The sequence below is a fragment of the Myotis myotis genome, unplaced genomic scaffold, assembly GCF_014108235.1.
Source record: "Myotis myotis isolate mMyoMyo1 unplaced genomic scaffold, mMyoMyo1.p scaffold_m19_p_12, whole genome shotgun sequence".
Classification (NCBI taxonomy): domain Eukaryota; kingdom Metazoa; phylum Chordata; class Mammalia; order Chiroptera; family Vespertilionidae; genus Myotis; species Myotis myotis.
Genome location: NW_023416316.1, coordinates 19,435,400 through 19,456,884, shown reverse-complemented (window position 1 = coordinate 19,456,884; position 21,485 = coordinate 19,435,400). Strand labels below are relative to the sequence as shown.

At 46.3% G+C, this 21,485-nt stretch overlaps 1 protein-coding gene and 1 long non-coding RNA gene across 7 annotated transcripts in view; one reads left to right on the top strand and one right to left on the bottom strand.

Annotated features, from left to right (window-relative positions):
- ZNF462 (zinc finger protein 462) overlaps positions 1-5,583 on the top strand; it is a 140,780-nt gene extending 135,197 nt beyond the window's left edge. For all 5 annotated transcript variants that reach the window (XM_036330117.1, XM_036330116.1, XM_036330113.1 and 2 more), the window contains 2 exons: positions 1,566-1,689; positions 2,795-5,583. In XM_036330117.1, the coding sequence (XP_036186010.1) occupies positions 1,566-1,689; positions 2,795-3,002 (332 nt within the window). In that variant the 3' untranslated portion in view covers positions 3,003-5,583. The remainder of the gene's footprint in view (positions 1-1,565; positions 1,690-2,794) is intronic.
- Positions 530-19,354, bottom strand: LOC118667221. Of its 2 annotated transcripts, XR_004971190.1 has the most exons (6): positions 19,144-19,354; positions 18,635-19,013; positions 6,068-6,167; positions 2,768-2,837; positions 1,904-2,178; positions 530-1,811 (listed from the first exon to the last, which is right to left on the bottom strand). It is a non-coding gene; the product is annotated as an uncharacterized LOC118667221 (long non-coding RNA). The 2 variants fall into 2 exon arrangements; XR_004971189.1 differs by lacking the exon at positions 1,904-2,178.
- Positions 19,355-21,485: the final 2,131 nt, after the last annotated feature.

The following is a 21,485-nucleotide window of genomic DNA, read 5'->3' as shown; positions in this document are numbered from 1 at the left end:
GGCATTCTGTTGATTTCTTGCCCAAGATAATCCCTGCTAAGAAATTAATGCGCCGAGCAGATGGTGCTGTCTCATTTCCAGCGAAAAGAATCAAGGGAGATAGTCTGTGCAATTATTTTTAATGGCTGGTGTGGTGATCTTCTTAATTTGTGAGAAAAATGTTTCATCTTTTGTTCAAACTGGCCCTATTCACTAGCCTTGTGTGCTGAGGATTAAGGCAGCACAGAGATACCTACCCTGTGAGTATCATCCTACGGTTTGATGAGCTGGGAGCTTTCAACCAGGAGACGGCTCCCTGTAACGCAATGGTTCTCAACCTGTGGGTCGCGACCCCTTTGGGGGTCGAATGACCCTTTCTCAGGGGTCGCCTAAGACCATCGGAAAACACATATATAATTACATATGTTTTTTGTGATTAATCACTATGCTTTAAATTATGTTCAATTTGTAACAATGAAAATACATCCTGCATATCAGATATTTACATGACGATTCATCACAGTAGCAAAATTACAGTTATGAAGTAGCAACGAAAATAATTTTATGGTTGGGGGTCACCACACCATGAGGAACTGTATTAAAGGGTCGCAGCATTAGGATGGTTGAGAACCACTGCTGTAACATCTTGTACGGACAGGCACCGAGAGATCAGATCTGGGGAGATGGTTGGTGCTAGCCCCCGGGAGAATTTGGCCCGCTGTGTTGTCATGAAGGACACATGGGCTGGGACTCCGATCCCACAAAGGTCACAAAAGTTCCTGTCGTGGAGGCTGCCAGGAGGAGTGGCCTGTAAACAATTAGCCGCCCAACCCACGCTTATCAGACCCTACCATGTGCCCAGTGCCACAGAGGAGAAAAAAACAATGACAGTCCACGTTTGATGTCTACAACAGACCTGTCCAAATGTCTGCATGTCCCCGCCTTCCGTATTTCACCGCTTGAGTAGTAAGGGCCGGGCAGCTGGCCAGGCTCCCTCGTTAGCCGAGGTCACGCCTGCTTTCACACGCCGGCCTCCCGTGGTCCAGCACACACCTTCAGGCATTCGGTGCTCGGAGCCCGTGAGGTGTTGATGGTGACATCCGTGACAGGTGACCGCCATCGAGAGTCAGGACGGCGTTCCCACTGGAAGGCACTGAAACCCCCGGGTCTGCGCGTAACCTGGTCCATGCTTTCGGGAGCCTGTATTCTTTTTAGTGAACAAACTCATGTCAAGTAGAAAATGAATAGTGCTAAACGGTGAGGCACTGCTAGACCATCACGGGCGGGGGAGATTTAATAGACAAGCTGCTCAGGCGCCGTGGGAATGACCCCGGTTGTTTGTGACAGAAGCAGCTGGAGAGGTGGGGACGGGCACGCGTGGGTCCTGGGAGCCAGGTACAGTTCTTGAGAGCCGTTCCAGAAGTGCCCTCGGGTGAAAAGCCGGTGGGAGGAAGGACAGGGGATCTGGAACTCGCTCTCACAAATGGTGTGACGAGGGAGGGACGGAGGTCTCCTAAACGCTGGCTTACCTCTTCCGCCGCCTCCCGCAGCACTCGGGTAACGCTTGCTCCGCTTTCTCCTTACAGATCTGATGAGGTTTGCTGACCACGGGGCTGCCATGAACCCTCAGAAGCGCTTTCCGTGTGAATTTTGCGGGCGGGCGTTTTCCCAGGGCTCCGAGTGGGAGCGGCACGTGCTGAGACACGGCATGTAAGTTGAGCCATCCCCAGACGCCTTGGCCCAGAGGGATGTGGTAGGGCGGTCAGGTTCTTCCTGGTGGTGGTGGTGTTCCCCTGCCGACACCCGGACCCCTCTGTGTCACATATCCGGGCCTGGGAGGAGAGACAGATGTCAGGAACTAGTGTCTCCTTTTCGGTTGGTGTTGTAAATGGTCACCCAGACACAAGTCAAATGAAAAAATCACCTTCGCTACAAATGACAAATCCCACTCAAGCCCTCGCGTACAAGTGTCGCGCTTTCTCCAGCCAGTGTCCCTTCAGCTCTCATTAGCGTGGCGTTCTCTGATAGAGCGTGGACCGGGGTCAAAAGATCTGGCTTCTGTTCCTGCCTCTGATGACTCATTCCCTGAGTGGCCTGGAACATTCCCACGCACCTCTTGGTGCCTTCAGTGCTCTGCCTCGGGGACAGAGCCAGCTTCTGCCTGCCTCCCAGGTAGGTGGGAGCACACCTGTAAAACACCTGTAAGATCCTTGAATATAAAATTATCCTCTTAGTCCACCAGATACAGGGCCTACGAGTTGGTGCTTTTAGCAGAAAGTACCCCTGAGACCTGAAGCACGTAAACTTCAGAGACTGTAACTCGGCTTCCCAAGACATGGGTTCGGCCTTTGGGTTTTTGCTTTTTGTTTATCTCTATGATTTGTTTCTGGACCTGTCCATTAACTCTTTAACACCGGGGCTGCTCTTTCAGTCTTAACAAACACAGCCAATCTCCTAGCTTCTGGGTTCCGCTGAGGAGTTTGAGCATAAGACAATACTTGCTCTGACCACTTACAGCTTCTCTCTGTTCCCAGTAGAGGCGGGAAACTTAAAACCATTATATTCATCTGGAAACAAGGCATGATGTAATCAAACCATAGCATGATAATGGGCCTTTTTGTAGGTTTAAGTACCAGCAATACTTGACCTAAGCACAACAGGTAGCAAGGATAAGTCCCTTGCAATTTAGTCATCCTTTCACGCAGCATTTGTTCCAAGGAAACCCCCAAGGCCTTTTGTTAAGGATGTGAGTCTTTTTTCATTTAACTAGGAAACAGTAAACACTCACCTGTCTCTGCCTTCCATGTCCTCCCAGGGCGTTGAATGACACCCAGCAGGTGAGCAGAGAAGAAATCCACCTACAAGAGAGCGTGCAGGACAGTATTAAGATGCCCTCGATAGAGGAGAAGGAAGATGACGAGGCACTCGGGATAGACTTTTCCCTAAAGAACGAGACAGTAGCCATCTGCGTCGTCGCTGCCGACAGATCTCTCCTGGAGAATGCAGAGGCCGAAAAGGAATAAGCGTGGGGTGGAATTCTGGATCACAACCTTACTTGAACCGTGACGCAAAGTGGGAGGGCCAGCTCGGGCTGAGACGTGGGGGACAGAAAAGAGAAGACAGAACAAAGCTGCTTTTTCGGACTGAACAATCTATTTTCAAAGCACTGGTACCTGTGTGAGTGAGTATGTAAATTAAAGTTATTTAAATGGTTGGAATATGTGGCTCCTTTTCCATCACTACACCTTCCCTCCCGGATCTTCAGCGTGGAAGTTTCGCTCGTGGCGGGATGCGCAGCGCCTCCCGGGCACAGCATGGCCTGTGGTGGTCTTGGACAGTGTGTGGAAACAAACTCCATGACAGTAGAAGACTTCTTAGGGGAACAACATTTTCTGACGCACAACTTTCTGTGCGTTTTTCTAGTTTTCATACGTTAAGCTTTTTTCAAGACCTAACTGCAGCCGCTTTGGGAAAAAAAAACAAAAACAGAAAACAAAAAAACTGCTTTGCATAAAACAGTCACCTGTTTCCTAGTACCTCAAACTTAACCAAGGGAATTCTCTGCATTTGTCAGTACTACCTGTCGTCGTCGTGGTTAAATGTAGAGAGAACTGCTGGGCAAGATGGTGAATGGAGAAAAAAAAAAGAGTTTTAAAGAAAGGAACACAAATTGTGCTTAAAATCCCCACGTGGGTTTTATTTCTTAAAATACTGTGATTTTTTTAATTATTTTAGTAAAAAACAAAACAAAAAAAAGAAACAGACTTTAATTACTAGATAACTGTTTGTGAATTGTCATCCTTTATTCCAGGTAAGCTGTTTATTAGTGTTCAACTATGATTTAGACTTTGGTAGACTCATACAAGCTAATTTTACGGTGACTGTGGAGTTCCGTTTGCCACATGTTCATTTTCTATCAGCTTGAGTGTTACAAACACAGCACAATTCAGTTTTTCATATAAATTGTTTTTCTTTGTGTGTGTGTGTGTTGATATTGTTTTAATTTGGGGCAAGGGAGATTTAGGGTTTTTTTGTGAATAGGAATGTTTTTATTTTAAACATGGAAATAACAAAGAAGTTAACTTTTTTTTTTTAATTTAACTAAAGAACCAAACTTTTTGGCACAGCTATGCAGCTTGTGGGCCAGACGAGGAAGTCCTCTTCACCCTTTTGTTGCTTGTCAAATTATCACACTATCCGTCTCACACAAATACGTTCTGTTAGGATGGGCTGGCTTTTGTGTGTGATTTCCAATCTGTGTTTTGCTTTTGTTTGCAATGTGTGTGTTTTTTGGGGGGGCGGTTTCTCATTTAACTTGGGGGGAGAAGGGAATCCCATCCCTTTGGTGAGAATGGACAAGAAATACTTCCATCCTACAAGGAGCCTGGAGAACTACTTTTTTGTTGTTTGTTTAAATCTAGCTGCCAGCTGCTCCGTTTCCCCATCTTAGCTTTTTCAGGAGGGAGCGGCTTAGACTAAATCTAAGTCTACATTTATAATATGTTCTGATGGTGAACAGAGAGTTTTCGTTACAAAGAGTAGAAAAGAACTTTCCTTGAAGCCTAGGTTTTAGAAGCCTATGAGCTTGCGTGCTTGGATGTGTGTGTTCTCGTGTGTGTGTGTGTGTGTGTGTGTGTGTGTGTGTGTGTGTCCTTTGGTTTTCATGTTTTTGTTTTTGTTTTGTTTTTTTTTTACTTGGAAGGGTTGAGGGAGGGGGAGGGAAGAGAGGGAAGGGAATTGCAGAGATGACAGTGTCCCACATAGCTTCAAATAAAATCCATGGAAAGATACTGCATTTGTGAAATAAGTGCTTACTTGAAAAGCATGTTCTTCCTTTATTTTCTTGCTGTTAAGACTTTTTTTTTTGTAGGGCTTTTATCTTAATTTTTTTTTTTTAGGGATGAGGGCCATCATGTGGAAACCAGAAAATGGGGAAAGTGTGAACTATCTAAACAGAGATTTCATTTCGTGTCCATATTTGTTTTTAATTGGCCTCATTTCAAATGTATTAAACAGTTCCATACCTGGATTGGGTGTTTGTAATGGTTACCAAAAAACAAACAAAAAAGAAAAAAAAGGAAAAGAGAGAAAAAGGAAAAAAAAAGAAAGAAAATAATTGTGACATGCTTTTATCACTACTTTATTTTTCAAATAACATGTAAATATTGTAATCCATTGGATTTTGTTTTGCTAACCTGTTAATAAAAATATGGGACCATTATCCTTGTAACAAGGCTAGAATGTCATTTTTTTTTCTTTTTTTCAAACATATACCTGATATTTTGTGGCCGCACATTTTGGATGCATTATTATAATTCTGTTGACTGTAATGACATAGAATTTACAACATTTTTGTGTTTAATTTATACAGAGGACATTTTTTTCAGAGCTTGAGAGAAGAAAGTAAATAGCAAAATGAGAACCTATTGACTCCAATAATCAGTGTTTCCCAATACTTGATGAAAGATAGGGAGATCCTGAGTTCTTGAAGCCAAGGGTTTAAAAAAACAACAAAAAACACACAGTAGGTTATTCAAGTTGTTTGCAACATACATTTTGTAATAAAATGTGAGAAATTAATAAAGAATTTTTTTCACATGTGTCTATGTGCATCTGTTGGAGATCATTGATAGATATGATGGCAGATAAATGTAGAAAGGATGTTACATTGCCCCTGAATCTACACAGGTCTGGAAAACAAAGGTAAAACTAAGGTGAGGTGTGAGCTGGGATTTTAAAATGTTCCTTTTTTTGCATCAGGTAATGTATCATCAACTGGGGAATTTTATGGAGGGAATGCTTTCCATCAAAATTGTGAATCAGTGTGTATGACAGTTCAGAAGGAGGAAGTGCCCGTGATTAATGTCATCTGGGGACCCTGAATCCATGAGCACAGCTATTTTAAACTAACTGCAAGTTACACCCACTGCCACAAACTATCTTCCTGTGCATCCCGCACCAGCAATTATCATCATTAACTTTGTGAGCTATGCTGTTATAAAGCAAAGGAAAAATTAATAGTCATGAAACCTAGAAGAAGAGTAAGTCAACATCAACAACACCGATTGTTCGACTCAAACTGACTTACCCTGTCGGCCTTCAGTGTTAGGAGAGAATGGCTCGTGGATCATTTGTTCTGAGTTCATCCAAAAGTTTGGTTCTAATCCTTCCTCATCTCCTTTTTTCCCCTTCACAAAAGAAAGTTTTACTTATTAGCGTATATAAAGCACAACACGAGAGAGCAGATAATATCAGGACCCCAGGGAAATGAGAACTGAGTAGCTAAGTGATTGATAATAGGGAACTGGCAAAACGCATTCCATGAGGTTATATTTGGCTCTGAGCTTCCTGGTTAGCAAGGCAAAAAGCGATCAACCAAGAATCAATCTTAGTAACTTATCAAATGGTCAAGGGATACTCCACCTTTTCTGGAACTGCAGGTGGAGAAGTTTCTTCTGTATATTTCTCTAAAGAAGTGAAGGTGACAATGGACTTGTCTGTTGTAAAGCATACCTATTCTCATTACTTCCATCAAATAGTTAGCAATGTTTTCATTGAGTTCATGTGTAATCCATGCTCCCTCTCTGTCTTACGGAGAGGAAGTGGGATGTACATATTAGTCATGGTAGGGCTGCAGCAAAGCAAAACCTTAGCATAATAAGGTCCACTTAATTCTTACATATTCCCAGTGAGGGTCAGTGGGGGGCTCCCTTTCATCTGGCAATTCAGGGATCCAAGCTCCTCCATCTATATCCCAAGATGCTACCATCTCAACTAGTGAATCCCAGGGTCATTGCTGAGAGCTTGCAGGTGGTCTACCCACTCAAATACCTCACCCAGGGAGCAGCACCCATCATTTCGTGTCTTGCTTCATGGGCTAGACCTGGTCCCACAGCCCACCTACCCATGAAAGTGTGGTCTTCTCTACCTAAGTGCCCAGGAAGAACATGAACTGACAAGCTCCACCATGATCAGGAACTTACACCGTGGAAACAGGAGGGGGGATAGAAACCCCCCGTTCTTTAGAAAGCACAGGATGCTGGTCCCATTACCCGAGTACTTAACCAGCATTTTTGAGCAACTATTTGCTGCTCTCCACTGTGTAACGAATGAGACTCGACACCTGTCTTCCCGTAGCTAGTGAGGGCAGAGATGCACCGTGGGAGAAATGACTCCCATGAAGACCCTGGAGCTTGCTGGGCTCTTAGCTTCCTGTAGTGAGGCTTTGCCCCCACCTCAAAGTGATGCTGACAACCCTGGGGGAAGATGACCTTGACTGTGAATGCCTTTCCTCTGTCCGTGGAAAAGCACACATTTGATTTCGGGAGGCATGTGAGAAATCGGTTCCTCATACACACGGTGAGCCCTTAGCTTAACGAAAATTACGCTAAGATACACTCCTTTCCTTGCAGCTATCTGTATTTCAGGGCCAGGGGAGTGATGGGGACAGCACTGGATCCCAGGAGACCATAAGATGCTTCAAACTATCATGCTCATCTCCTGAAAATGTCTGTTCTTTTCCAAATGCCCTGCCCTGCAAATGCCGTTCCCTCTGCCTCGGTGTGAAACTCCTTTTCTTCACCGGAAGTTATCTGCCCTTTAAGACTCAGCCTCAATATAACTTTTTAAATCCTCACCTGAGGATATTTTTTTTTTCCCATTGATTTCTAGAGAGTGGAAGGGAGGGAGGAGGGGGAGAGAGAGACATCAACAGGAGACACATTGATTGGTTGCCTCCCCTACGAGGTCCCACCAGGGCTGGGGAGCCTGCCACCCAAGTATGTGCTCTTGACTGGGAATCGAACCCATGACCCTTCAGTCCACAGGCTGACGCTCTAACCACTGAGCCACTGGCCAGGAACGAAATACAAGTTTTGATGTGAAGCCTTCCGTGACTGCCTACATGACACATGATGGGAACGGTCACCCCACTTATCACCTGTGCCCTGTCTTCATAAAGGTTCACTGAGGACTCCTCTCCCCACCCCCGCTCCCGCTCCTGCTCCAACTTGCCTGCAGCTGAGACTGCTGTCAGATGCAGCTAGCCTTTTAAATTCAAATATATTCCTGTTGATACCGAGTGTTAGTGATCTGCTTTGGCATCGATGCCACATTTTCTTTCGGAACTTGAGATTGCTTTTTTAAATATCTAAGTAAAAATATGCAGTTTGGTAGATGAAAAATGTCTTTGAAACTCTAGGCTCTCTCTCTCTGAAGAAATGTCAGAGAACTGAACACCCTCACCACCACCCTCCTCTCTTGGCCACCCTCCTCCTCTCTGCCCCGTGAATAAGAAAGGGATAGGGAGGGCCACTAGATCTTAAGATTGGACGTCAGTGGTGACCAGCTGTAGAGTGGAAGGAGGGGAAGGGAGCAGAAGCCAGAATTGGCCCTGATGGCGGTGGAGACATGTGGCTGTGACAAGTGGGGTGAGATGACTGTCAAGATGTGGAAAGAAGCAGGCAAGGGTGGGGGATGGTTGCCTGAGAGGCAGGCGGAGGGAAGACTTCGGCAGAATGCCAGTGATGGGGACACGTTTGTTACACTGGAGGGAAGGAGCATGGCAGCGCCAGGGCAACTGACAGGCAAAGTCACAGTGTGTCCAGAGCAATGGCTGTGCAGGTGAAGAGGTCCCTCTCCACCCTCCCACCCCCACCCCCACCCGCAGGGGAGGAGGAGAGGGGAGTGCTCTCCAGGCGCATTTGCAGGTGGAAGATGACTGGGGTGGATGGAGTTCATGCCGATGAGCCCTCCCCTTGAGGTGAAATCCGAAGTGACAGGTGGGGGTGAGTCCGCAGGGGGTGAGATCTGGAGTTGCTGAGGGCCCTGCAGAAGGGAACTGAGTGGAGGGTTTGGAGAAGCTGCGCACAACTGGAAACAATTAGTTATTATTATGGTCTCCATGTGACACAGATCGCTCATTCAAAGGGTTCGGGGCAATAATCTTTTGTTAGGACTTCCCTCACAACACTCCCCCTCCCACACGCACACTCCACCACCACCTAATAAAGGAAAATCTGGAAAGAGAGAGACAGCTCTTGGAATCAGAAGGGACACTTCCTTTCTCCGCCTACTTAATTATCTGGCTTTTTGAATTAGGGGTGGAAAGCAAACTTGCCTTGTTTTTATTCAGTTTCTCTCTTGAGCTTGCTCCCATTAATAAAGCAGCGTGGTTCCGTTTAGCTAACTGCATGCATGATTTCCAGAAGCCACCTCATAACGTGGCGGGAACACAGCCGCTGGCTAAGCGGCAGCAGCTTAGCCGCACTGTGTAGAGAGGGGCAGGACAGCCAGTGCCTCCAAAATCCACTTAAGAGTGAAATCGCGGGGCTGCAATCCTGACCTTTCCCTGAGGCTGAAAGAGCCTGCTCCGGAGGCTGATTGGCAGACTGCAGCTCCAGGCCCCGCCCATCCACACTTCCCGTCAAGTGGGAAGCCTGCCTCTGTGTGTCCTTCTGTCCTTGATGGGCCACCAGCCTGAAGGCTGCTGGGCATTTTGGAAGGAGAGATAGATGCCGCTTAAGGGAATGGTCATCGAGACCAAAAAAAGGAGGAGGGGGCATCCAAGGGCAAAGAGAGGAAAACCTTATGGAAATCACGTGGGTCTGGTCTACAGTCACCCACTGCCTTCTCAGATTTGGGTCAGGGAAGAGACTACCCCAATGGGCTTTCTGATGTCAACCCAGATGCCAGACTGTTTGAGGCACCGTGGGCAGGAGGAAGGTCAAGGAACAGGAATAGCATGACAGCTTTCATTCCATTTCGTGAGTGTAGATGGCGTGTGGGTATAGCACAGCTGGTGAAGGGCAGAGGCTGCACCCAGGCTGCCTCGGTTCAAATCCTGACTCCTCCACTCACCTTTGGCTTTGGGCGAGTAACGTAACCTCCCTGCATCTCACTTTCCTCATCTGTGTAACTGAGGATAAAAGTTACCTAGTCCTGCACATTACAAAGATTAAACATGTAAAGCAGTCAGCATAGTGCCTCTCCCATGGTCTGTGCCCAACTGATCTGGTCCATCATGATGCTCTCGCTGCAGTTAACTCTTTAAGGACCTGGAACCTTTGTTTCCCTATCTGCAGAGAAGGGACAATGGGGTCTTCAGTTAAAAATAGATTAGAGAGAATTCGACATCCCTGGCCCGTGGTAGGCACTTGATTTGTGGCCACTGAATCTATACTTACTGATTTTTCTCTTGCTGGGCCTACAAAAATGTAAAGGGCTTGGTTTCTCTAAACAAAACGTGTAGCAACAGAAGATATTCAGCTCCCAGTATGGGCTCTGGGCTCAAAGAGAACTCGGTTTGAATGACCAGTCTTCTTCTGTTCGCTTCAAACCCTTGGACAGGCTACTTACTCTTTCTCTGCCACAGTTTCTTCATTAAACGGAGAACAGTAGTATCTACTGTGCAAATGCACTGAGATAAGGCAGAATCTGGACCAGAGCGGGGCTGCAGTGTAGAATGCATGCTTCTTGAGGACAGGGCTTCCCGTGATATGCTACACCTATGAGCACACCTGGCCCAGAGGAGGACTGACTGGGAGGTGAGGCAGGAGCACACCTGTGTCAATTTCTGAAATGAGGCGTGGCCCAAGGGGAACTCATGATTTCATCTCTAGCTCAGCGGGTCAAGCTGGTGCTCACATCTTCAAAGCCTTCAGTATCAGATGAGCAGGTATCACTGGTAGCTGAGTCTTAATTTTGTCAGTACAGTTATCTGCCAGTCTTCCAGAAACGTAACTATTGCTCTGCAAAAAGCTTCTCTGCAGGGGTTCAGGGAGCACTTTTACTAGTAAAGTCCTAAGTGACTGCCAGGGAAGAGGCTTCCCCACACCATGGATGGCCATGCTTTGGTGGAAACAACACGAGTAGATGCCTGGTTTCCATGATCTAATCTATTAATTTAAGTCTGGCCAGAAACAGAAATATAGTCACTGCCCTGGTTTAAACATAAGTACTACAGGACTCTTGCTTATGATTAGCGAAGATGCTGGAAGATCCTAATTGGCTTCTGCATCACACTTTGAGAAACTTTAAACCAGGCTCCCAAGTCATTGAAGAAACAAACTGCAACGATAACTTAAAGAATTAAAAAAAAAAAAAAAACTGCAACGATGATGAGACCAGTTACTATCGGTTGAGCACAGGCTATGGGAGAGGCACTGGTTACATGCTCTACGTGTTCTAGTGCCTCGGCGCTGCAGGCTTTATTGTTCACATCTAGAAGAGAAGCAGAACTTCTCCCCTAGACATACAGTGGGGCCTTGACTTACGAGTGTCCCGACTAACAAGTTTTTTGAGATACCAGCTGTCTCTCCGCCGATTTTTTGCATTGAGTTGATAGAGTAATTTGAGTTAACGAGTTCCTTAACGAGCTCGGTCTCGGAAGGAATTCAACTCGTAAGTCAAGGCCCCACTGTAGTCTGTAAAACCTTCCTTGTAACCTGATTGGTTCAACTTAGGTTGGCCCACACATATAGCCCTGGATCTCTGCCAGGTGATCACTATCATCTGATTGTTTTAGGCTAATCGTGATTCCCATCTGGTATAGGAATGGGTTGTGGGAAATCTGGGTTCCATTAGGAAGGAGGAAATGGAGGCTAGATGTCAGCTCCACAATCAGCAGTCCCCCCTTACGTAGGTGCTGAACACTTACTTGGTGAAATGATGAATAAAAATGAGTGTGTGGCCTGGTGCTCCTAGGAGCTGTTCCACTGGGGAAGTCCACCCGTAAAGTAGGAGGGCTGTGCTCTCACTGATCTAGGCACAACTTCTCACTGATCTGGGCACAGCTGGGTCCTTTCCAATCTGGTGCTTCTACTCCTCAGTAGTCCTCTTGCTCAGAGAGGTTAACGTAAACTTCTCCAGCCATGTGCAAGCGTGTCAAGGCTTCGCAGGTGGTGTCTGTGTCTCTCCATCTCAGACCACTTCCTTGACTCTAGAGCGGTGCTACTTCTCTTATCTGCCTTATGACCCAATCAGCCCTCATTCATTTTCAAGAACCAGAGTCTCTCCTTGGAGACAGTCAAGGAATGACAGTCCTTCTCCCCAAGCCTGTGACCCCTCATGAACCCAACTCACTTCTCAGGGAGGTGGTGAGAGCAGGTGGTAATCTGGGCCTGTAGACTCTGATGAGTCTATCTTACAACACCAGCTCTACGACTTTCCTCTCATGGGAAAATCACGTTACCTCTCTGAGTCTTCTTCATCCACAGAACAATGTGTTCATAAGTAAAGCAATGCCTTCCCCACCTCAAAGAATGGGCTTTGCCAGGGTAAACTGCCAGGGTAGTAGGAGACTTTGGATTTGGGGAAATTCAGATCTTACAGAGACTTGGGGGGAAGAAGGGGAAAACATCAGTAGTAAACCCATGAAAGGTCTCATGAATATATATGTTCAATTTTTCCTAAAATAGAGTAAAAAAAGACATAAAATGTCAGTGCCATTTAAGATATATTAAAATGCTAATAACAAGTGCTATCCAACTAATTTCTATTTGCCATCCCTGGCTTGTAAGAATATTGCAACATCTCTCTCCCCTTAATTTTAAAGGAAGATACTGAACATTCAGACTGTTGGTAAGAGGGAGATTAAGAGTTTGTGGGTTGGCTTGTTTGCTCTCGGGTTCAGGTCTCCATCCATATTGTCATTGCCTTTCTGCTGGTTTGCTTGGGCATTGTTTTCTCCTGTTCTCCAGAGACCCAGCTCAAGCACCTCAGAGAGCAAATCCCATGCACCATCTGTCTACAGGGGCCTGCTCCGCCCCTGGGGCTCCCAGTCTCTGGGAGACACTACACTTCCCCAGTCAGCCAAGGAGAAACCTGGGCACTGGCCTTGATGCCTTCCCCACACCAGCCCCTCACCTGCAACAGGTCCCCAGATCCAGTCATCCACCTTGAAACACCCCATGAATCCACCTCACTCAGGGCTGTAGCTTAGCTTTCATTATTTATCAAAACCCCTACAACCATTTCCTGTCCAACCAGACTACACGAGGCAGCCGGAATAGAGACAAATATGATTCTGCAGCTCCCTTTCTGAAAACCTTTCAGCGCTTCTAGTTCCATCCTCCTAGGCCCCTGCCCCAAACCTCCTCCACCATAAAGTATACCCTGTGGCCCTCCAACTATTCAAGCTCTATCGACTCCCCCTGCCTTTCCAAAAAGCTGCTCTAATTGCTTGAACATTTTCCCCCACCCCCAGCCTGGCTAGGTCCTCTTTGCCCTTAAATACTCAGCTCAGATTTCACCACTTTGTGCCTCGGTTTTTTCACCCCATAAAATGAGCACAATCTTGGTACTTACCTCATAGGTTGTTGGAAGGAAGAAATGAGTTAATCCCTGTAAAGCATGAAGAACTGTGCCTGGCAGTTTGATCAATGTTCGCTATTATTGTCCTGTCCAGGGATCGTTGACGCTGAACCATATTCCCCACACTGCCCCGCACCTCCCTCACCACGCCCCTTGACAATCTGAACGCAGGTGGAATCACTAGACTTCGAATTCCTTGAGAGCCTACACAGGGTCCTGTTTAGCTGTCTCTGCTCAGAGTAGGGCCAGGGGCACCGGAGGGACGGAGTGAATGTTAGTTGAATGAATAAATGTTTGGGCCACATGGCCCTTTGCCACTCTCTGAAAGTCGTTCCAAATGACTTGTGGCAACTCTCTCTCACTAGGACTTCTGACAGCACAGCCCGAGATGTCTGGATTTCTGCCCCGTCTCTCACTAACCAGAGGCACACAACCCCATCAACACGCTTGTTAGTGGCATGACAGGCGGAGTGACTCTCTCCTTCACTTTAAAAAGGAAAAAAAAAAAAAAAGAGGAAAATGACTTAGTCCTCACTGTCAACTGTGGCAAATAAACGTCGCTATTACACACTCCAGAACTCAAGAAGCAACACGTAATTAGGCACAGGTTCAATCAGGAGTGAGAGGCAGGCTGGGTGAGAGCTCCGAGTACGAGTGGCTCATTTGCACTGCAGAAGAGGGATGTTGATGTTCATGCAAATGCTGTCTCTAAGATTCCCAATTAAATAAACACATTAATATTTTTAAGGCCCAACCTAGGCGAAATGCTCTTCCTGAGAAAAGGTGCAGGGTGTAGGTGTGTTTCTGAGTGGCAGCAGCGCATTTATTATGCGTTGACTTGTTTTCTGATTATAAAACTAATCCAATCTATGACTCAAGTGAACCAAAGGTATAACTTTTTTTTTTAATATATATTTTTTTAAAAATATATTTTATTGATTTTTTTACAGAGGAAGGGAGAGAGATAGAGAGTTAGAAACATCGATGAGAGAGAATCATCGATCAGCTGCCTCCTGCACATCTCCTACTGGGGATATGCCCACAACCCAGGTACATGCCCTTGACCGGAATCGAACCTGGGACCTCTCAGTCCGCAGGCCGACGCTCTATCCACTGAGCCAAACCGGTTTCGGCCAAAGGTATAACTTTAAAAATATTTTTTCTCATAATTAAACTTTGTATTTGTCTGGAACCACCATGTTGTCTGGTGACAGAAAATTCAATCTATTTAATTCTGGATACACTCAATCACTTCAGGTTTGTTTTCTGTCTCCTCAAGTTTAAACTCAACCAATGTGGATTTTCTCTATGCCTTCCTTCTGCTCACCACCTGAGATTTATCTAAACTGATGGAGGTAGTGGGGGTGGGGAAGGCCTTTACAGGAGCTGGTTTACAGCTGTCATCTGTCCTTGCTAAAATCTAAGAACTTTGTTTTTTTGTGGTCTTTGGTTAACTCCACTTTTACCAGGTAAGATGGACCCCACCCCACCATCAATTCCAAGTGTCAATTGATCCAAATAATCCATGCCTGACCCTCTATCAACCATTGCTGGACACAGGAAGGTTCCAGACACTCTTCCATGACAGTCTGGGGCGACGCACAACAGAACGATTTATCATGGACTCTCCATGGACCCTGCTGCCATTTCCTCTCTAGTCCACCGTGCTGCCTCCCTTGGGTCGCACTTGGAAAGTTCTGTACAGGTCCTTTCTGAAAGCTTTCCAAACCTATCCACGTGCTCTGTCATCTCCTGGCCCAGGATTAAGCTTACCGGTGCGGAGAGGATTAGTGTGGTAGACACGGAGCCACAGAGCCACCCAGATCCCTTTTCACAGAAGGCCTTGTGCCCAGCTGCCGGGAGCAAGTGCAGTCGGCAGATGGTCTCCAGCTGTCAGCTCCTCCCAGATGCAGAAAGTCACCTTGCCCTTCCCAGAGCTGCGTGTATCTGATAACTGAGTTAGGTAAATGTCTAGCCATTCCAACCAACACAGGACAACTCTGGTGGTAATATTTACTCCAGTGTCCTACTGGCCCAGGCTCTGTCAGGCTTGCATCCCGATCCATCTCCTCCCTCAGCCAACCCTGCTTTCTTTCCCTTCCTTTCTTAGGTGTTAATTCTTCATCAGCATTTTGCACCCAAACTTCATCTCACCGTTTACTCACGGAGCACCCAACCTGCAACATTTGTGAAGCTGAGTCACGTTCAGGGTCCCTTCTGAGGAACACTCACTGCAACTCTTGCTTCCCTGGGACCCTCTCCCATCAGCCCCCCAGCTCAGCCCCTGGAGTCTCCTCAGGATCAGCAGAACTAGACCAACCGTTTAAAACTCTTTTAATATATTTTTAAACTTTGTATATTTCTTTATATTTCAAGTATTTTTAATATATTTTCCTGCAATCTCCCCAAGCCTACTGTAAACAGCATGGCACCTGGCTTCTGGCACAGGAAAAGCCATGCTTTTGAAACAAAAACTTTTTTCTATCAACCTGGGTTTTTGTGTGTTTTTGTTTGTTTGTTTGTTTGTTTTTTGCCAGGACTTTAAGAGGCTCTTTTGAAACTCAAGATTGAGAATTCATGCCTTTGTTCTCTTTTGTTTGGCTGTAGCCTGCCTTCCTTGAGGCAAAGAGCTTAGACTGCCCTAACTGTGGCCGGAAAGACAGAAGGTTCCCAGGGTCTAGTAGAGGGGTGGGCAAACTTTTTGACTTGAGGGCCACAATGGGTTCTTAAACTGGACTGGAGGGCCGGAACAAAAGCATGGATGGAGTGTTTGTGTGAACTAATATAAATTCAAAGTAAACATCATTACATAAAAGGGTATGGTCTTTTTTTTTTTTTTTTTTTAGTTTTATTCATTTCAAATGGGCCGGATCCGGCCCGCAGGCCATAGTTTGCCCACGGCTGGTCTAGTATAAAGGTGGAGGCATGTGTGTGTGGGATATGGAAAAGGCCTGGGTTAACACAAAATCTTATGCTTGTTTGCCAGATACCTGTAGCCTTCTAAATACCACTGAAAACAGGTAGAGCTCAAATCTGTTCTGGTTATGAAACCCAGGCATGGGAGGCTAAGCCACAGGAAGGGCGAGAACTCTAAAAAAATATGCAAAGTCACCTGAAAGAGAGAGCAGCACCAACAAGAGTAGGGCTCTGTTACATCTCAACAGATATATGACCCACAAGATGGAGTTAGAAATGTTAAGGGTTATCAAGAGAAAGTCTCAGAAGCTGATGTGGACAGTTCTATCGGCAAGTCCCTCCCCCCTGTGTTGATTGATAGATGCCAAACACCTGTAGTATTCTGTGACCGCCGTAGCCTTCAAGGAACCACACTCTGTTGAGTCCCTGTGACATGCTTTAACCAACAGACTACAGAGGAGTAAGCCTAAAAGGGCATAAGCCTTAAGAAGACCTGTTTGCTTCAACTTTTGTGCTTTTAAGAGTTCTGAGCCCCATGTTAGGAGTCTGGCACCATTGTGGGGGAAAACCTACAGACAAGCCATGTTGAAAGAGAGATCTTGAGATTACTATATGGAAAGAGAGGAGGCATGGCCATCCCAGAATCCCAACTGAGCCCAGCCCCCACTGGCCCACCAACACAAGCAGCCACATGAGTGGCCTCCAGTCAAACCAGTGGAATGAATTGCCCAGTTGAGTGCAGCCCATTACGAAGAATTATATGAATCTATATGTTTTCTGTTTTAATCCCACTAAGTTTGGTGGTGCTTTGCTATACAACTGTAGTCAACTAAAAGGAAGTTGTAGCTTACAGACTTCAAGTCTTCAGGGCAGGCCCTCCAAATTATAAAATGAATTCATCAGACATCTTAATTAATGCCATTAAATATTCAACTCACCTTACTCCCTCTGTGCCAATTCCAGGCTCATGCATCAACCTTCCAACCCAGCCCGACCCCCCAGCCTCTGCCCTGCAATGCAGTTCTGACTTAAGGGAAAGAAGGCACTAGTAGAAGACTGTAGAGAGCTTTCTTCCTGGCTGGCAGAGGCTCACTTCTCACTGTGTCCTCACATGGCCTTTCCTCAGTGTGTCCGGGCCCAGAGAAAGACCAGACACAAATCCCGATGCATCAGTGCCCTACCCTATGACCTCATTTAACTTCAATCACTTCCTTGTATGCCCTATCTCTAAATACAACCATGCTGGGGTTCAACCTGTGAATGCTGGGGAGACACATTCAGTCTGTATCAATGGTAAAGATTTAGACCAGTTAGGTTGTAGAGTCAGGGAGTTGAGGAAGTTCCGGTTTAGTGGCCATTATTTTCTGTGACCTAGGATACAAGATCATCTGTTGATGATGAGTGGGATCTGGAGAAGGAGGAGGCCAGAGGAAAGGAACAATGTGTGGGAACAGAGTAAGGGAAGGAGGAGGCCTTGGCAGGAAGGCTTAAGAGCCCTGCTTGCAGGTGAATGCATAGATCTGAAATGAAGCTTCTTCAGAGCATGGTTAAGCACTTTCATTTGGGAGCCATCACAGTTCAGGAGCAATCAATAGTCAGGAGCAGTGAATTTATCCTGGGTAAGAGAGGAGAGAGAGGAGGAGAAGAAGAGGGAGAGAAGAGGGGTGGGGGGCTGAATGTAGTTGAAGAACAGTCCTTAGATCCAGGTGAGATTAGTAAAAGAGCAAAAATGAGATGGGATTGGGTGGGAGGGGAAATTTAGCTGGGATCAGAAATACTGGGATAAAAGTAAAGAGAGGAGTTAGGAGTATCTTAAAAATAGCCTCTCATTTCACAAGAACCCATGAAGGTTAATGGTTCCATTTGTGTCTAAACCTGAGAGGCTGGTTTGGTAGCTGCTTGAGGGACCCCCTGGCCATGCTCTGTGCCTTCTCGCTTGGGTGGACCACTTAGCTCACACACTCATCTGTCCTGTCGTCTTTGTTACACAGCCATGGAGCTTTTGGGAGATGTGTGTGAAACTGTATAAAGAGAGGCTCCTTAAGGAAGAACCATTCCTGAGAATTTCCACAAGTCAAAGAGACCCATTTCTTTAGCAGAGAGAGGTGATCAGCTGAGGTGTTTGTAATACAATAATTATGGGTCAATGGTGGGAGAAGTCCTCCTAGATTGTCCCCAGTTATGCCCATATACCTGGCATAGTCCTGAGGCCACTAGCTCTGCCACTCCTAGACATGTGATCTGGGGCTGTGAATGAACTTTCCTGAGTCTTTTTCCTCATCTTGAAAACAACTTCCTTCCCAGGGCTACAGTGTGGGCAGAATGAGATCACGGATCTGAAGTAGTGCAAGGGTTAGTCATAATTACTGTTGAAGTACCCACCTATCATAAGCTTCTTTGAAGCTTATCTTTTTAAGAGCAGACTTACCTAAAAGGATGATCTGGGATAGGCCTACTGCTTCGAATGAAGTTCCTCCAGTTCCCAGTCAGATCCTCGGAGGAAAACAGACAGATGCTGGAGTCCACAAAGGAACAAAAGCTTGGTACCCACGTCAGAAGCTGCTCCCGGGTCTAAAGCAGTGGTCCCCAGCTTTAGCATGCTTCCGAGTCACCTGGAAGGCTTGTTTACACATCGGTGCTGCCGTCCAACACCAGCGTTTCTGATTCAGCAGTTCTGGGCGGTGGCCCAAGTATTTCCCCCTCTAACAAGTTTCAGGGTGTTGCTGCTGTCCAGGAGCCCACCCTTTGAGAGTCACTGACCAGAGTCCTCACGCAAACCCTCGTCACAGCCGAGTCAGCTCCACTTCCTGTGGGCAGAGGGAGACATTTCTCATTTCACCGACGAGTGAGGACCCTGTTCCTCCCCCAGGCAGTGGTCAGAAGTGACAGTCACTTCCCTGGCCCCAGTGGTCCAGGCAAGAGGGCTGAACCACACACCTAAATGGATGGGTTGGCTCAATCATTAAGCAGCTTTTTCTGGAATGACTGTGATGAGGAAGCCATGGTTATGCCACACGATGTGGAAGGAGCTTAGGGGCTGTTCTGATGTCCAGGCTGGGTTCCACGGGGCTTTGGGAGCTAGAAATGGAGCCAATCAGGATAAATGTTATTTTTACTAGAGACAGCCAATCAGAATAAACGTTATTTTTAAAGCAGGGACAGCTGCGCGACTGACAGGTAAGGGTAAAGGGAATGTAAAGTGTTGCCACCTGGCTTCCAAACCGCCGTCTCATGCTTGGTAATCACCAAGTTTGTCAATTTGAGTCCAACTTCCTCCAAAGAAACTAAAAACAGCAGGCACTTGCCTCTCCCGGCCTTCCCTGGATTTAGGGGACCCAATGGAGACTCTGCCAATCAGTGCAGTGGCTTCAGACTTCACCAGAAGTTAAGGATCTGAGAATCGTGAAAATCGACCCACCACTGGGTGGGGCAATTCCATGGAGCTTCTAGAAGCCTCCAGGGCAGCCGTCCAAGAGACATCAGAGGCCTGTTGGTGGTTTCAGGTGTGTAAGCTCTGGTACGTGACGCCCAGAGAAGGCTGCTCAGTGCCTTCACCAGGGGTATTTTTTGTTTTTGCTATTTTATCAAGTTTTGCTCGCAGGTAAGAACCCTGGTCCGTGGAGAATAAGTTCAAAATAAACTCTGGAATCCAAAAACCTCGTTTGGAGTTCTGCTCTTCCATTTCTGGGTCACTTTGAGCAAATCTCTTAACCTAACTGAGCCTTAATCCCTTAAATTGTAAAAGAGGAGTAATTTCTACATAACGGCAGTGGGGGGATAAAATCAGATAACTGTGAAAATGCTTTGAAAACCGTATCACCCTATAAAATTGTGAGTTTCTATTTTTATGTAAATGTGGACTGACACACCCAGCTTCTTCTCAAAAATTAGTGGCTCAGTGCCTCAGTGTCTTCACTTCCAGCCCTTTCACAATGAACCGTAATTAGCTGTTTACTCATCTATCTGCCCCACTAGACTGAGTTCCTCCAGGGTAGAGCCTGAAGGGACCTAATAGGTTCACAGCAACTGTCAATGTATGAAAAAATAAGAATATTTGCTGGGGCCATGGCCAGTGTGCTTAGTAGTTAGAGCAGTGGTTCTCAACCTTCCTAATGCCGCGGCCCTTTAATACAGTTCCTCATGTTGTGGTGACCCCCAATTTCATTGTTACAAATTGAACATAATTAAAGCATAGTGATTAATCACAAAAACAATATGTAATTATATATGTGTTTTCTGATGGTCTTAGGCGACCCCTGTGAAAGGGTCGTTCGACCCCCAAAGGGGTCACGACCCAGAGGTTGAGAACCGCTGAGTTAGAGCATCACTGAAGGTTTGCAGGTTCAATTCCTGGGCCCCTATTGGGGCGAGTGCAAGAGGCAACTGATAGATGTGTTTTTCTCCCATCGATGTCTCTCTCTCTCTCTTCCTCTCTCCCTCTCTCCTTTCCACTCTCTCTCTCTCTCAAAAAAATAAATAAATAAATAAAAAAGAGCCCTAACCGGTTTGGTTCAGTGGATAGAGCGTCGGCCTGCGGACTCAAGGGTCCCAGGTTCGATTCCGGTCAAGGGCATGTACCTTGGTTGTGGGCACATTACCAGGAGAGGGTGTGCAGGAGGCAGCTGATCGATGTTTCTCTCTCATTGATGTTTCTAACTCTCTATACCTCTCCCTTCCTCTCTGTAGAAAATCAATAAAATATATTTAAAAAAAGAAAGAAAGAAAGATCCTTGAGTGAGGATTAACAACAAAAGTGTCCCAAAATATGTATACACACTGTAACAGCTGACAGCTCAATTTTGCAAATGAAATGTATTTTAATAAACACTGCCTTTATAATTATTCAGAGTGTGCATATACATTTGGGGGGGGGCACCCTGTATTTGTGGGGATCTCCATGAGCGTCGCAGGAAGTTTCCAGCTCAGGTGCAACTCCCACGTTCTTCCTCTGAAACCTTGTTGAACTGTAGTGAGATGCCCCCATGGACCAGGGAGCAATCAGATGGAAGGCGCTCCTGGTGAGGCTCCTGTTTGTCCTGCAGGTGGGAGTGACGGACACGGTGGAGGAAACGCGTCTTAATTGGAAGCGTGTGAAACACTTCCCAGGTGCTAGGTTGGGTTGTAAGTGCCATCTGTCCTGCCACAGAGGACTAAAGGGAGGGATGCCTCTCTCTGGGTTCCAGGGGCAGGTTCAGCACCAAGATGAGCTGTTGCTATTAACTTGTCTGTGCTCCACCTGGATAACTGCAGGCGAGGGACTCGGACTGGGGTTTCCACTC